General features: G+C 39.7%; 1 protein-coding gene across 4 annotated transcripts in view; it reads right to left on the bottom strand.

Annotated features, from left to right (window-relative positions):
• The window catches only part of Anapc1 (anaphase promoting complex subunit 1), a 78398-nt gene that overhangs the window by 49973 nt on the left and 11013 nt on the right, over window positions 1–17412 (bottom strand). For 3 of the 4 annotated variants that reach the window (XM_048460053.3, XM_048460052.3, XM_048460054.3), the window contains exons 8-18: window positions 16858–17003; window positions 16504–16724; window positions 15158–15367; window positions 12692–12787; window positions 10528–10618; window positions 10371–10436; window positions 9104–9238; window positions 7366–7509; window positions 6414–6474; window positions 4977–5164; window positions 545–619 (exon numbers count right to left, since the gene is read on the bottom strand). In XM_048460053.3, coding sequence (XP_048316010.3) covers window positions 545–619; window positions 4977–5164; window positions 6414–6474; window positions 7366–7509; window positions 9104–9238; window positions 10371–10436; window positions 10528–10618; window positions 12692–12787; window positions 15158–15367; window positions 16504–16724; window positions 16858–17003 — 1433 coding nt within the window. The remainder of the gene's footprint in view (window positions 1–544; window positions 620–4976; window positions 5165–6413; window positions 6475–7365; window positions 7510–9103; window positions 9239–10370; window positions 10437–10527; window positions 10619–12691; window positions 12788–15157; window positions 15368–16503; window positions 16725–16857; window positions 17004–17412) is intronic. The other variant, XM_048460055.3, reaches the window with a different exon arrangement.

Below are 17412 nucleotides of genomic sequence, written 5' to 3'. Positions count from 1 at the left end.
CTGGACCACTTTAGACTATACCATGGAATCTGAGGTATTTAAGTGTAAAGCAGAGAAATGCTACATAAAAGAGTAAATGCTGCTGGGCGATGATGGCACAGGCCTTTAATCCCAGCACTCAGAGGGAGAGACAGGAAGATCTCTGAGTTTAAGGCCAGCCTTAAACTCCATCTACAGAGCGAGTTCCAGGACAGCCAGGAATACACAGAGAAACCCTGTCTTGAAAAAGCAAAAATATAAAACAAAAAAAAAGGGTAAATACTGGCAAATAGTTGATCAATTACCAATAAATATCCACAAGTCTACACTGAAATCATGTAAAAACATATACATTCATACTAATTTTTGTATGATGATCAAAGACAAAATTAAATAAATGACAGAAAATGTAACAGATTTTATCCTTCAAAATAATATACTCAGAAGTAAAAAAGAAAAAGCAAAAGATACTGGAAAAACTGACAATTAATAGGAATATCAGACATGGGATATCTGTGCAAGTCTCCACAAATGAGTAATATTAGCAAGAAATAACAATGCTTACATCATCGGATCCAGTATCAGAAGGCCTCGCTTTTTTGGGTGCAATGACTGGAGAAAGTGATCCTTCAAAGTCAGACTGAAAAACAACCACAAAGCAGAAGACAAAATCATGATATTATTATTGTTAATTGGCCAGTTTAAGGATTCAACTGTCAGTTCTGCTAATTAAAAAAACGGAATAAAGTCATTAACACTCTTCTCTTCACCAGCACATGTGGTGCAAATCTCTTCTTAAGTCACCACGGAGCTAAACTGTGAGTGCAAAGCATTCAGTACAGTGCCTGGGTACGTAGGTACAGTAATGGTCATTTGCTTCTCTCCCCTACTTCTCTAATGACACAAATTATATCCAAACAAAGGAGCACGAAAAATCACATAAGTCATAAGAGAGAGTCAGTAGCACTCTTTGCCATGTTATGAAAATGGAAAGAAAAAATAAAATCTGGACAAAGAGAAAATAAGCACCATGAACCCTGCTGGCTAATGAGAACCATTTTGTCCTAAGCTTTGATCTAAAAAACATGACCTAAGTTTAAGGTGTCAAAGTAACATGGCCTTGAGAACTGGCTTTCAAGTTAGGTGGAACTGCAAACGTACGGCTTTAGTTACTAAAGAGACTGTGGCAAGAGTTGCTGAGTATACCTCAGCACCAGCCTAGGCATATACTACGATTCATCTGGTTTTTTGTTTGTTTTAAAGGGATTTTCTTCTCAATTAAAGCTATTTGCAACATGGAAGACAGTGAACCATAACTTTCTTTACAAAAGGGTGGGTGTTAATCCTTCCTACCACATGAAAAATGTGGGATGAGCTAGTTCACTAATACTCTGCGAGACAGTGGTACACAACTCTTGATCAACAAGCACTACAGGTTAATTACACACACAAAAAAAATAAAACCTACAAAAAGTCAAAGGGTACTTAATCAAAATTTTAAAATCCTCTCACCCTCTATGTGATAAAGTACAGAAAGACAGGAGGAGGTAACAACTGTACTACAAACACTTAGACTAAAAGTCAGCTCTGCTCTCACTGGAAGACTGTTCTCAACTAAACTACAAAGGGCAATTCCTTTACACACTAAATGACATAAACTTAGTATTGAGGACATTCACTCAGTAGCTGTTCACTGAGCATTCGTCTAAGCCATGCACCACAGGACAGGGTAGTGAAGAAGACTGAGCAGAATTCCCTGCCTCACTAGAATTTATATTCCAATGGACAAAGGGAGGACAGACAGGTAAGTATAGATACTTAACAGATGTGCTAACAGGCGAATAGGGAAGGAACCAACTGTGCACAGGACAGACGGGCAAGCTGTACTGGAGTGACAAGTGAACAGTGACCCAAGCACGCCTTGTCAGAAAGGAAACAGCAAGTGCAAAAGTCCAAGGATGGGACATACTTGCAGAGCTTGGGGAATAGAACAGAGAGGTCAAGGTGTCTGGCAGAGATGACAAAGAGCAGAAAGGAACGAGAGGATGAGGTGACAAGGCACAGTGCAAATCCATGCCTTATATCCTGAACAAGAGAGATGTCTCTGGAGGAGTCTACACCAGAGGAGTGACTAAATGGCCTGACTTTATCGGGTTGCAGAAGGAAACAAATGCAAGCAAACGGCTGCAAACAGCTAGTCAAAACCTCAAGAGTTATACTTTATTCTTAATTGACCAGTAAGAGCCAGAAAAAAGAAGCTCATTCCCACATGCATAGAAATAAGAAACAATTGCTCCAGGAGACTACTTCCTAAATATAAATCCAGTGGCACAGACATTGAGAGAAACAATTAATAAATGAGACCTCCTGAAACTGAAAAGCTTCTGTACAGCAAAGGACACAGTCAACAAGACAAAACGACAGCCTACAGAATGGGAAAAGATCTTCACTAACCCCACCTCAGACAGAGGTCTGATCTCCAAAATATACAAAGAACTCAAGAAACTGGTCAAGAGAATAATCCAATAAAAAAAATGGGGTACAGACCTAAACAGAGAACTCTCAACAGAGGAATTTCAAATGGCTGAAAGATACTTAAGGAAATGCTCAACAACCTTAGCCTTCAGAGAAGTGCACATCAAAACAACTCTGACACCTGTAAGAATGGCCAAGATCAAAAACAGTGATGACAACTTATGCTGGAGAGGATGTGGGGTAAAGGGAAACTCCTCCATTGCTGGTAGAAACACAAACTGGTACAGTCTCTTTGGAAATTAGTATGGCGATTTCTCACAAAATAAGTAAACCACCTACCTCAAGACCCAGCAATACCACTTTTGGGTATACATCCAAAGGATGCTCAATCGTACCACAAGGATATGTGCTCAACTATGTTCATAGCACCAGTATTTGTCACAGCCAGAGCCTGGAAACAACCTAAATGCCCTTCAGCCAAAGAATGAATAAAGGAGATGTGGTACATTTACACAATGGAGGACTACACAGTGGAAAAAACTAATGGCATCTTGAAACTTGTGGGCAAATGGATGGATCTAGAAAACATCATACTGAGTGAGGCAACCCAGACCCAGAAAGACAAGTGTCATACGTACTCACTCAAAAGTGACTTTTAGACATAAAGCAAAGAAAAAATAGCCTAAAGTCACAATCCCAGAGAACAAAGACAACAAAGAATACCCTAAAAGAGACATATATGGATCTAATTTACAAGGGAAATAGAAAAAGACAAGATCTCCTGAGTAAATGGAGCGTGGGGATCATGGGAAAGTGCAGAAGGGGATGGGGGAGAAAGGAAAGGGAGTGGAGAAAAACATATAGCTCAATAAAAACAATAAAAAAAAGACCAAAGGGTCAAGACCATTAATCAGCTGACCCAAGCTAGTGGGAGATCACAGACTCCAGACTAACAACTGGGAACCTGCAGAGAACTGAACTTGGCCCCCTGAATACAGGTGACAAAGGTGTGGCTTGGGTAGTGGGACCAGGATCATAAAATTAATGCATGAACTGACTTTGTGGAGCCCATTCTCTATGGAGAGATAACTTGCTCAGCCTAGATGAGTTGGGGAGATTCCCTCCCTCAATGAGGTGATGGGACACTCAGTTGACTTCCCAGGGAAGGCCTTACCTTGAGAAGCAGATGGGAGTGGGGTGGGGTAAGGAGGGGGGAGAAGAAGGAGAAGAGGGAGAGGAAACTGAGATTGGTATGTAAAAAATAAATTAATTAATTAAAAAAGAAACAATTGCTCTAATCTAGCAAAGGGTCACTACATCACAAATAATCAATGCAGTAACAGGTAGTTTTAAACAACACTAGCAAGAATTTTGATTGGACACCACTTCTAAATGTTATCTGGCCCCATCTCTTAAAAGATTTATTTCTTGAGAAATAACTACATATGTGATTAGTAATTTATGTAAAAAAAAATTGGTAAATTACTCAAACTCAGAAAACTTTTCTAGTCCATCACCTTCACCACTCAGTCACAACTACATAAGAAAACTTTTTTAATAAAATCCAAACATTAACTATTTGCTTAAATATGATAAAAAAACAAATAAAAGGGTTCTATGAAACAATTTTAAGGACACACAAAATCTCTATCAGTATCATGTTTATGTAAAAAGCATCATTAAAAGTGTCTATAACAGCTATTCTCAGAAATGGGGGACAATTGCTTGCTCCTTCCTCCATTTTCCAAATCCTCCTCAGTGAGAAAATATACTTTCATAATGAAGAGGAAAAAGGGTTTCTGTTTTTTTGGGTTTTTTCCTAATGGAATTACTAGCATGAGGCCAAAACACATAGGTAAGTACATCTGAGTTTTGGGGGCAAAGGCTAAGTATATTCTGTAGTGACTGCTTCACAGTCCCAAGCATGGCTGTCTGGAGAGTGGTCTCCAAAGGAATGACCACACCCACACTGAAGGCACTCTGCTGGTGATTCTGTCATCACCTATGAAGGTCCTGCAGAAAAATGACTCAGAGGCCTGAGAGGCACACAGCTTTACATTGCTAACAGTGCTCTCAGACTAAAGAACTTTAAATGAGCAAAGCACAAGTCTATGAGGTCTCTGATTCACCATCTACAAAACCACGAGTGCTATCTGTAGTCATTTTACAAAGATGAACTGAGAAACAGTTCAAACTCAGGCATTAGTAACACATAACTGCAATCCCAGCATTTGGGAGGCAAAGTCAGGAATATGGTGAATTAAAGCCCAGTCTGGGCTACATATACAGTAAGACCTTAATTTAAAAATAGAAAAGAAAGTAAAATGTGCTTTAACACATTATAAAGACTCAAAACATATTGAGTATATGAATTATGATCTATAAATACAATATGCCACAGTACTATTCCAGCATCATAAATACAACATACCTGCTACTGTGTGTGTCAGTCTCGTGTTACGTAGTCACGCAAGCACTACATTTACAAAGGACAAATGAAGAGAGCAACTGGATTTACTTACACTTCGGGTCCATGCTAAGCGATCTGTGTTATAACCCATCATGTTCAAGAGACAGATCACAAATAAACTCCATTCTGAGTGGTAACTGGGTCCTCCCGGAGCACTGTGGACATTGTACCACTTGACGAGCATCTGAACTGCTATTTCTTTTGGCAGGATGAACTTAATTGCTTGCAGACACGTTTGTACTATTAAAAGCAAACACTGATTTCAGTATGTTTCCTATGCACATACTTCTTTCCTCCTTTAAAATGGAAAGGTTTAAATGGCTACTATGTCAAGGCCAGCCACTAAGAAAAGACTGTCCTTAAGGAGCCAATCGAGCACAAACATTACCTCATCAATGTCAATCACTTTAAACCAACTCTACAGCTGTCAGATCCCTAATTCTGGATTAGAAATAGGTGTGCACATAGCCCAGTTCACCCAAGATAATCTTGATTTACAACCACTGCTCCAATAACTATTCATTTTTCATTCTCAAAATTGTCCTAGCTTAAATAATAAAGTTTACTATGTGAAAAATATCTAACTTCTCCATCAATAAATTTACAAAAGCCACTGATTAAAGCCTTCAGATACAACATCCACACAGGTACCTACCAATAGGAATGTTTAGGGGGTACTGAAAGATAAGATGCTCTAAATGAGTGAACATTCCTGTCAACCAAACCTGCAACTTTTAATTTCTAAAGAGGCTTCCCTCACCATGCCATCAATGAGTTATGGAAATGCTATATTATATATACTATTCTTAGTGATGCAAAGTCACTGGTGGGAACACCAATTACAATTGAGAGAGCCAAGGGTACTGCCTGCTGTAAACGGCAAGGATCTGCTATTGGAAATAAATGGTTCCAGATAGTAGCAGTTTTCATTCTCATTCCCTCCCCTCCATCACTGTCACTGACTCCATCTTTTGCAACACAACCTTTTCCTCATCAATCTGCTTTATGATCACAAACACTGCAAAGACTAGAAGCAAATGACAACGAATCTTAGAAAAACCAAAGAGGCAAGTATATCATAGCTGAAAATAAAATGAGAATTCTTAACAAATTAAGAGAAAGAAGAAACACTACAAGGAGAAACTGGGCTGGAGAGACAGGTTAGCAGTGAAGAACACCAGCTTCTCTTGTAGAGAACCTGGGTTCAATTTCTAGCACTCATATAGCAACTCGCAACCATCTACCACTCTAGTTAAAGGCAATCCAATGCCCTCTGCTGGCCTCCATGGGCACTGCACTCATGTGCTGTACAGACATACATGTACAGACATACATGTACAGACATACACATACACACATAAATAACTCCTTTAAAAAAAACTAAAAAAAAAAAAAACCAAAACCAAAACCCAAAAAACAGAGAACTGTCTCCACCAACTGTGTGATACATCTAACTGGGAACGTAGAGTATAGTCTGACTCACTCATACCTAATTCCGAGGTAGCCACTTCAGGGATAGTGATCCTAACCATGGAGCCATTACTCAGTTCCTAGTGAAAGAATGGAAACAAGGGGAAAAAAAAACGGTTTTTATATATATACACTTACACACACACACACACACACATATAGTAATTTATACCATCATCTGCCTGTTGAAGCAAAATCTAATAAAATAAAAGAACTACATTTTTCAATCATAAATGAATGTTCCTAAACAAATATGCATTTTTGCAAAACACTTTCAAAATCTTTGTTTTAATAGAGTGTCCACTTCCTCCCAAACGCTGGGACTAAAAGCATGTGCCACCATGCCTAGTCAAGTGCCCACTTTTTAAACAAACACTAAGAGATACCATTATCAAAAGGTGACTTTCACCAAAAAGATAAAAGCATGGCAATGTGCAATTAATGGATTAAACATGCTTGTTTTAAACAAAAGCATTAAATATTTTTATTAATTACTTGAGAATTTCATATGATGTGCTTTTAACACAGTCACTTCCCTACCCCCAAATCCCAGAAACTATTGACTCCCCACAGCAACTTAGCGAGGGGTGGGCTTCAGTAAATGTTTAGTAAAGAAATCTCAGAAAATAGAAGCAGAATTAAACAGTACAAAATGATAGTATATTTTAAAAATTATGAGATAAAAAAAGGCAAAGCAACTCAGCAGGTAAAAGCAATTATCCTGAAAGCCTGGTAACTTGCGCTCAATTCTTACAACCCACGTGAAGGTGAAAGGAGAGAACCAACTCCACAAAGTTGTCCTCTGAGTACAATATGTATGCGCACCCCACATACACACATCATATACACAATAATAAATGCTTTAAAATCACGAGAAGTGTTCATTTTCATACATAATTTTACATCCTGCCCAATGTGAAGTGTTCAGACAAACGGCCTTCGGCCAGCACGCCCACCTCTGCAGGACTTACTAGAGTGACTCTGTTATGAACAGGGTCTCGCACAGAATGAATGAAAGTTCCAAGTTGCTGGAAAGTGCAATCTTCATTGTAGAGAGAATCATTAAGTTTCGTTGAAGAATCCCTCAGTTCTGGAACTGGAGACAACAGAACCACCTACAAAAAGTCACAACACAGATTAAGGACTATTTGAGAATTAAAGATAAGGAACTATACTTTTGCATATGCTTTGACGATTTCAATCATTCTGCTCCACGAACAATGAGCCTGCAATAGACCAAACTCTTCACAGAAAACTACAAAAGCAACTGACTGACAACATACATACATACATAGCTATATTATGAGATCCTCAAACGCAGACTACTTGTCTCCAGGCTTTCTTTCCAGCCTGGTAGGCACTAGTACCAGACAAGATGCTCACAGAACTGTCTCATTTCCCAGTGGTACCGAACAGCCTACAAGAGCACACACTGCTGGCCAACACACTGTCATTGACACCTCTTGAGGACTGGTACATTACCCTCTTCCTTTGCAGCATACACCACACTCAGACCCTCTTTTTCTCTCCTATATTGAGACAGGTTGTACTTGGCCTTCCTATCTTGAACCTGAAGAAAAACATACTTGGAACAAACCCTGATATGAGAAACCTCTCACAAACTTACAAAGCCAGGAGAACTGCACTCAGAACACTGTCATGTCACCCATCTTCCTTCAAGAACATACTGATAGGACTGGCAATTCTAGTGTTATCACTTACTAGCTTCTAACTTTGGACAACTAAGCTCCATGTACCGCTGTACATCCAACTATAAAGTGAGGACCAAGTATCTTCCAATCAGTAAAGTTGTTATAAAGCCTTAAATAGGGAAATACTGATAAAACAGACAGTGCCTAGCACGTAGATATGTTAGCATAAGAATAATTATTGTTGTTGTTGTTGTTGTTATTCTATTATCCCACTCTCTGCTATGCCTCACCCAACACCCTTCTTACTCATTGTACAAATTGGTTAAGACTTTAGTTCGTGTTAGGAGACAGACATGGACTAAAAAGATCTTCTAGCTGGCTGGACGATGGTAAACACCTTTATCCCAGCACTTTGGAGGCAGACGCTGGCAGATCTCCACAAGTTCAAAGTTAGCCTGGTCTACACATAGTGAGTTCCCAGCCAGCCAGAGCTGTTACACAGAGAAACCGGGGGCAGGCTGTCTTCTAGTTATATATGGTAGTGCATATCTATATAAGTTCCAACACTGAGAAGGAGAAGCAGGAGCTCAAGGTTATCTGACTTTCACAGCAAGACTGAGGTCGCCTCAGGAAGTCTTTTGCACTCTCTTCTCCTGTGTTCATGCCCTTACCCTAAATACCCCCTTCTATTTACCCTTCTTACCCTCAAAGTTCAGGTCAGGAATGACATGCTTCCCAGCAATGTGTAACCCTTTTCAGTGGATGAAATATTAGCACTTTCTGTTCCTCACTTACAACTCTTGACAGACTACCTTAAATTATGATTTCTTATGCAGACCACACATCTACTACATCCTGGTAAATTGTGAGATCTCTAGATAGAAAAAAAAAAAAGAACCATTTTCACCTCTCCAAATCTTCAAAGAGCACTTCTCACAGCACAAAGAATGTGGTAAGCATCACTTGTGCTTGGAAACTCCTATCTGTGAATAGTAAAACTTGACCAAACTTCTTTAAAACATGATTAACAGTTGACAAGATCTAATCTACTTCTTACCTCATCCATTGATCCAAGTAGTTTACCAAGAGGCTTGGGAGTAGATACACTATCTAGAGGTGTACTAGGCCGAGGCATCATGTTGGACATTGTCAGGGAAGGAGCCGGAAGACCAGGAATAAAAACTTTCCCCACCTTTGAGCAATATAAAGGAGGGGAGAGTAGTGAATAGATCATATCCTTAAGTTAAATGCTTAGTCACATGAACAAAGTAGTCTTTATATATAGTGAAGTTCATGACCACTAAACACAACACATATTTAACAACTTCTCAAATTAGACCAGTCAACTGTGAATACCTCAGTATAAATTCTTTTGTTTGATTCAGGAAACTTTTTTACAGAAAAGCTGGAAAGAGATGTTAATACAGTCAAGATAGTATATAATATTCCATAAAGTACATCTCAAGAGTCATATTTATATAAAATACAACTTTTTAATAAAAACTCCAAAACAAGGAAAAATAAACAAACTGCTCTTTAGTGACACATAGATAAGTGCAAAGCTAACAAAATCAAGAGGCAGTTTACAGGAAAGCCAGGGTAGTTTACAGGCAGGCCAGGTATAAAGGGATTAAGGCAGGAGGTTCCCAAGACCTGTGCTATTTATTAAGACTCTGCCTCAAAAATAATAATTTAATAAAAAAAAGTTACTGGCAATACATTTTCTTCATTATTCCTCAAACTAAGTATATAATACTTATAAACATATACTTATAATACTTATATTGTAGGGTTTTTTGGGTTTTTTTTTTTTTTTTTTTTTTTTTTTTGGAGACAGGGTCTCACTATGTAGCCCTGGCTGTCCTGGAATTCACTATGTAGACCAGTCTGGCCTCGAATCTAGAAATCCACTTGCCTCTGCCTTCCAAGTGCTGGGATTACAGGGGTATACCACCACGTCCAGCTTAAGTATATATTTTTAAATTTGACAAAAGTTACAAAAGGAAGCTACAACCAGCATATACAACATTTAATATAATAAAATGTTGCAATGTTGGTGCTTCCCAAAGTTGCTCATCTTCCAATCCAAAGCTGGTTTTTAAGACTCTACCTACTCTCAATAAAAGTTTCCATTTGGTGGAGAAAGGTGCATAGTATCAATGCATTTAACAGGGAGCCCTCGTCCAAATTGGGACTGGCCTCCACAATTGGCTTCATTTCCCATTTAACAAGAATCTTCTGCCAAACTGCATAGAAGAATCAGAGCCAACTGTAAATGATGCAGGCAGTTCTACAAAAAGCACAAAGCACTGCTTTTGACGTACCCGAACCACTCCTGTGTACAGCACCAAGTTTCCATTGCCTTCTAGTACCAACATGGTGTCTATCTTCTGAAAAAAAAAAATCTCTTGTAGTTTGAGTAAATTAATTAAATTTTCAGAAAAATCTAGTAAAGCATAATGATTTTCAATGTGCACTTACCTCCACTGGGGCTGCATCTTTTGCATGTATATTGGTGACAGAGCCAAAGATGAGCTGGGTCTTGTCATTACTCTCTTGAAACTTTACACAACTAAATATGAAAGTAAAAACAGAAAGAAACAAGTCTTAAGGGTGTCATTTGGGCCAGGCAGTGGTGACGCATGTCTTTATTTTCAGCAGAGACAGAGTCAGGTGGATTTCTGGGAGTTCAAGGCCAGACTGATCTACAGAGCAAGAACGAGGACAGCGAGGGCTACATAGAGACTCTGTCTCAAAAAATAAATGCAGAAACAAGTCTGTGTTCACTACAGGCAGGGAGCAAGAGGACAGAGAGCATGGGATGGATACAAAAGAACAGAAAATGGAAAATCTTCAAGAACGCAAAAGTTGTTTTCTATCTTTAACTGTTACAACAATTACACCAATCTGCAGATAGAAGACGCATGAATTCATATAAATATACACACATGAATGAATACATGTAAAACCAAAGAAAGATGTGTGGGTCATACTGATACCAGTTTCCTGACTTTAAAAACACGCTGCAGTTACATAAGATGTTACCACTGAGAGAAAAAAACCACACGAGGCCAGAGAGCTAGAAGGCTCAGCAGGTAAAGCCCAACAGCCTGGGTATAATCCCTAGGACCATACAGTGAAGGAGAGAACAGATACCTCCAACGTGCCCTTAGACCTTTACTTGAATGTCATAGGATAAACAGACACACACACACACACACACACACACACACACACAATACACACAATGCAATGATAAAAAAAGGCTTAAATTAAAAAAGACTTTATGATATAGAAGGACCTCACTACAATTTTGCAACTAGCTGTAAGCTATAGTTGTTTTCAAATGAAAAGGTAAATGAGTAGACAAAACATGTGAACAGGCAATTCTCCCATGAAGTAAGTGTTTGGCTACTAGCCACATGAGAAAATGATCACTATCAAAAGCATCAGGAAGGGGTTGAAGAGATGGCTAGAGGTTAAGAGCACTGACTGTTCTTCCAGACAACGACGCTTGATTCCCAATACCAACACACCAGCTTACAACAATTGCTAACTCCAGTTTCAGGGGATTCGATGTGCTCTTCTGCCAAGAACCTTTGTGGGCACCAGGCATGCACACACACAGTACACAGACATACATGCAGACAAAACATACATACACAGAAAATAATTCTTCTTTTAAAAAAAATCATCAGGAAAATATAAATAGAAACTACTTGACACTCCATTAGGGTGGCTATAATCAAAGATGCTGACAGCCAAAACTATTAAGGATAAAGAGACACGAACCTTCACATGTTGAAGGAAGAAATGCAAAACTGCACAGCCTATATGGAAATCAACTCGCCAATTTCTTGAAATAATATCAACATGATTTATCAGTCAATCCAACAATTCCACTGCTGGGTATGTACCCAGAAAAAGCAAAATTATATATACCCATACAAAGATATTTGCCCACAGGTTCCTAATTCAGTGGTCAAAAGTGAACAGTAGGCATTGGTACCGCATGCCCTTTAATCCCAGAGGGAGGCAGAGGCAGGTGGATCTCTATGTGTTCAAAGTCAGCTTGGTCTACATAAAAGGTTCAGGACATCCAGGGCTACATGAGATAAACTATTCATCAACTGGTAAGCAGGCAAATGTGACTTATCTATAAAATGAGTACTGTACAATAATACTAAGGAAATTCTCATACATGTCCCAACAGGGTGGATCCTAAAAATCACTATGAAAAGGGACAAAGTAGATCACCAGAAGAAAAGAAAAAAGAAAAATGAAACTGAAATCACCACCAAAACCACTGTTATAGTACAGGTTGTAGACAAATGCCTTTAATTCCAGAAATTGGGAGGCAGAGGCAAGCAGATCTCTTAAGTTCCAAGCTAGCCAGGGCTACAAAATAATAACATTTCTTTTAAACATGACTAATATACAAGGCAGAAAGCCCTCTAGAATGACTGCCTGAGGCTGGGAGCAGAGAAAGACCTGCAAATGGCAGAGGGTCCCTCCTTAGTGATGGAACACACCTCTACAAATTTACTAAAAATCATTTAATTGTACACTTACTACAAGAAAAATAGAAAGGGAGAGTAGGAATCAGTGCTGATCTTCAGAGAGAATGGGAAATAGAAATACTTACCGTAACTGAAGCTGAGCCTCCACTAAAAAGCACAAGAACTTCTGTCCACACAGGTCAGTTGTTATAAATACCTTGGAGGCATGAGAGTTCTTCTCTCTAAAGTAAACGCATTAGTAAACTGTCAGTATTAGTTCAAAGAGCTGCTTCAGTAAATTAATGTTTGGAAACATTTTACAAAAAAGTAGACTACTTCCTGGATCAAGCAATAACCATCACATAAAAACTCCATGTGGATGTGTTCAACCATCACTTCTAAAACTTCTCTACTTTCAGACTCCCTTTTTATTCACCATTTCCTTTCTCTATATGTGCAAAGCTCTCTTTCCTTGAGGACAGCCGTACTCAAGTACCCTCATGTTAGAATGCAAACTGTGACCTAAAAGGGATGATCTACAGGGTTAAGTAGAGGCCTAGGAAGGTGGTAGAACTCGAAGGCACTTACCACAAAATATGAGGACTGTGGTGTGAATTTCCAGAACCCAACTAAATGGCAGTCCAAGTATAAACCCAGCACTCAGAAAGCAGAAACAAGGGGTCCCAGAACAGGATAGCAAGACGGATTAGTCACCAGTGAACTCTGGACTCAACTGAGAGACCTTGCCTCAGTGAATAAGGTATGGAAGATAGAAGAACCAAGGAAGACTCCTAATGTCAAGTCCAGACCTTCACATGTATATATTAGGTAACTGTACACACACACACACACACACACACACACACACACACCATGAGGGGGAGGAACAAAGGGGAGCTCCTTGGTCAGAAGTAAAAATGTTGTGTGGCTAGGTAAAAAACCCACTCTTATCTTTTAGTTAAAGCAACAAACTTGGATGAAATTCACAAGACTACTTCTCATTACGTAGTTCAGCGAAGGCAAACATGCCTAGGCAGCTAGCTACTGAAAACTTTCAATAAACCTATTCTCGCTTCCTCACCTCCTATTTACCTTTTGTTCCACGCTCCCCTACCATCCCTCAAGCCTAAGGTGAGTGACCTTCCTCTGAGGTAACAGTCAGGGCCAAACAGCACCAGTGCCTGGAAATACTAACACTATTCTCTTCTCGAAATGTCTGCTACTCCCACCTGACTTCACTTCCTCTCTCTGAAGCAGCTCTCGTCACCCACCTCCCATACCCTGAGTCCCTAGCCTTCTACACCACTCAGTTTTAACTTGTTAGGAGGTGACAGACTAATGTGAACATTGAATGAATGTTCAAAACACCTGCCCAGGAAAAGGCCTACACACTACACATACCCACCACCACCTAACAATTTCAGAATTAACAGAATCCCTGTGAATTTATCCACAGGCCTGCCAGGGACCCCAGGAGCCTGATACTCACACTCTTTAAATCCTAGTCCACCCCTCTTGCCTCAGTCACACCTGCAACTTGTTCTGTTGTTTCTGTTTCCTGTGCACACATAAGCAGGCCTAAAAAGCAGTCACTCAAGCCTCTTCATTCTCAGCCTGTCAAAGCAAAGTAGGAGTATTTGTGATCCACTCACACACCAAACTGCTCTTTGGATCACAGCCTCCTACAGTGCCCATCTTCCCCAAGGCCTACCGCAGAACGGAGAGCACTCCAATGTCACTATCTTTAGCTCTATGTGGGACAATCACTAAACTGCCATGTTAATTAGCACACACACTGGCATGTGGCTGAATAACAAATTATCAATGAGATTATAAAAAGATTAGGGTCATTTATTTCTCAAAAAGTAGAGCTAACACCTAACACAAAGATAACATTCCCTCAAAACCGCAGCTACATTTGGTGTTTAAATGAGATTGGCCCCCACAGGTTCAAACTTATATGCTTAACCCCAAGCTGATGAGCTATCAAGGGAGAATTAGGTGTGGCCTTGTGGAAGGAGGTGTGTCACTGGGGTGTCACTGGGGTGAGCTTTAAGGTTTCAAAAGCCCACTCCAGACCCAGTGTCTCGCTCTTGCTCTGCCTAATACCTATGGATCAAGATGTACAGCTCTCAGCTACTGTTCCAATGACATCCCTGTCTGCTTCCAATCAACATGATGATGGACTACCATCTGAAACCATGAGCAAGGCCCCCAGGTAAATGCTTTCCTTTATCAGTGCTGCCTTAGTCTTGGTGTCTTTTCACAGCAATAGAACCCTGATTACAACATTACAGAATTAGGGATTTTGTCCTAAAACTTCAAACACCTCAAATCTCAAAGATTACTATATTAAAGAAAAATTCAATGAAAAAGCATTTTTATGATCACCTTAGTATCAATAATTTCTTCTAAAATTAAGGTAGTATAAATATGTATCTCTATATAGTTTATGTGTTGATGCCATAACTAATGTCAAAGGACATTTTAAAACATTTCACACATATTTGGCAAACACTCTACCACTTAGTTATACCATCAGGCAAAACATCAAACATTTTCCAAAATGTTAGCAATATTTTTCTTTGAATATAAAATTATATCCACCAAACCTTGTATTAGGAAGTGTTTCAGTCCACAAGTGGTCAATGCACAGCTCAGGAATAATAGGCTCCGTTTCTGGTGCCAAAAATGAGTCATTAAAACTGCCACTTGGAGAATGAGAAACGCTGTGTCTCTTTGGCGACTGATTATGGCTTGAAAGGTTGAATCTTTGCACCCCTGAGAAAGAGTGCACCCCTAAGGCAGGAGAATGAGCACGGCTGCAAAATAACCAGAGAGAGGGCATCACCAGGAGCAACTTGGATTCCTAACACATGCCAATAATTCGTCTTAAATCCTACACATGAGAAACACTCATGGTACAATCCTAGTTACATAGACACTTTCAGAAATGAACAACTACTTAAAAGATTTGTCCTGATGTGATTTACGAGAGCCTAAATTTTTTTACAACTTTATTTACAACTCATGTTAAAATGTACTCATGACAGGCATAGAGGATCACGCCTTTAATTCCGGCACTTAGGGGGCAGACAGGCAGATCTCTGTGAGTTTGAGGCCAGCCTGATCTACACACTGAGTTCAAGGACAGCCAAGGCTACACAGAGAGACTCTGTGTTAAAAAAAAAAAAAGAAAAAAGAAAAAGAAATTCATGGCGCTGGAGAGATGGCTCAGAGGATAAGAACACTGACTGTTCTTCCGGAGGTCCTGAGTTCAATTCCCAGCAAACACATGGTGGCTCACAACCATCTATAATGCGATCTGGTACCCTCTTCGGGTCTGCAAACATACATACAGACAGAACACTGTATACATAATAAATAAATAAATCTTTAAAAAAAAATGCACTTAGAACCGAAAACGAATCTATTTTCTTATTCAAAAAATAAATAGCATACACTATTCAAAGTATGCTGCTGTACTTTCAGACATACAAACTAGTCAGGCAGTGGTGGCACAGGCCTTTGTTCCCAGCATTTGGGAGGCAGAGTTCAAGGCTGATCTCTTAAGAGTTCAAGGCCAGCCTGGTCTACAGAGTAAGTTTCAGGCACAAAGAAACCCTGTCCCGAAAACCAAAATAAGTAAGGTTTAAAAACACTAGCAAAGTATTTGTAGAATTAAATGTCATCTAAGTGCTGCCCCATCGTGGGAGAAACAATGCAATTTTATAGCGTTCCATCCTAAGCAGCTTCTAAACACAGCTCAAACACAAACTACTGGGGCATCATAGATTCAGAAGTTGTAAAAAGACCATAATTAGGTTTATGCCTAGTCCCCCTAAAAACTACCCAAAAGTCATCAACAGAAGCCATAAATTTTTCAAAACATAAGAGAACTAAAACACCAGGTATCCAGTGCTTGGAATATTTGTTTAGAGCAAGGAAAAGGCCCCACCTGAGAGCCGCCATGTTGGAGATGGAAGGCGAGCGGGAGTGCAGGCTCGGAGATGAGGCAGAGCGACTCTGGCTGTGAATGGAGGAGTAATTCTGGAAAGGGGAAGCCACGGGGGATTCGCCTTTGGAGAGGCTTCGGAGATGTGCTGTGAGGGAGCTGCTAGTTGCTACATTCTGAAGGGTTCCTGCCTGCTCAGGGAACTTTAAAACAGCATTCTCCTCCTTAAGTCAAAGTGAATGGGAAAAAACAAACAATTAGAATACAGAGTGAATGGAAACTCAATTGACCTCAAAAGTGTACACATGTTCAGGATTCACTCTCTCTCACAGAGGAAGCAGCCTCAGTCACCCTCACCTCTGGCTTTACTCTCCGCAGAGTCCAGACGGAATGCACATTCTGAACAGCATCATAGGTCATTACAATGGAGGGGTCGATGTTGAGGAACACAATCTTCACGGCAGGATCTACAACATACTGCACCCGTGATGAGCCAAAAAGACCTGAAAATCAAAATGGAAATGACCAGGTACAGAACAGTAGCTTTACCTTTTTAAAAGAACTCTCCATGAAGAAAGTTCTCATTGTTCCTAAAAGGAAAGGGAACCAAGCCAATTAAAGCACAAAACCCATTCACTGTTACATACTGACAACGGATTTTAAATTTCCTGAGTGTCAAAATGCACTGAACATGACACAATGACTAGTTGGTCTTGGACACACATATAACTCAAAAGTTCAAGATTCGTTCTGATTCATCATTAAACTCATCAGCCAGAGGCAAAGGGTTCAGGACTCCTTCAACAATCAACCTCTTCTTCATCTTTTATGGGGAGAGCAGGGAAGTTGTTTGTTTGTTTGAGACAGGGTTTCGTTATGAGACTCTGGCTGTCCTGCCTGGAACTTACTAGG

This window comes from Myodes glareolus, chromosome 10, assembly GCF_982192425.1.
Source record: "Myodes glareolus chromosome 10, mMyoGla1.1, whole genome shotgun sequence".
Lineage (NCBI taxonomy): Eukaryota > Metazoa > Chordata > Mammalia > Rodentia > Cricetidae > Myodes > Myodes glareolus.
This window is presented reverse-complemented; position numbering and strand designations above follow the sequence as displayed.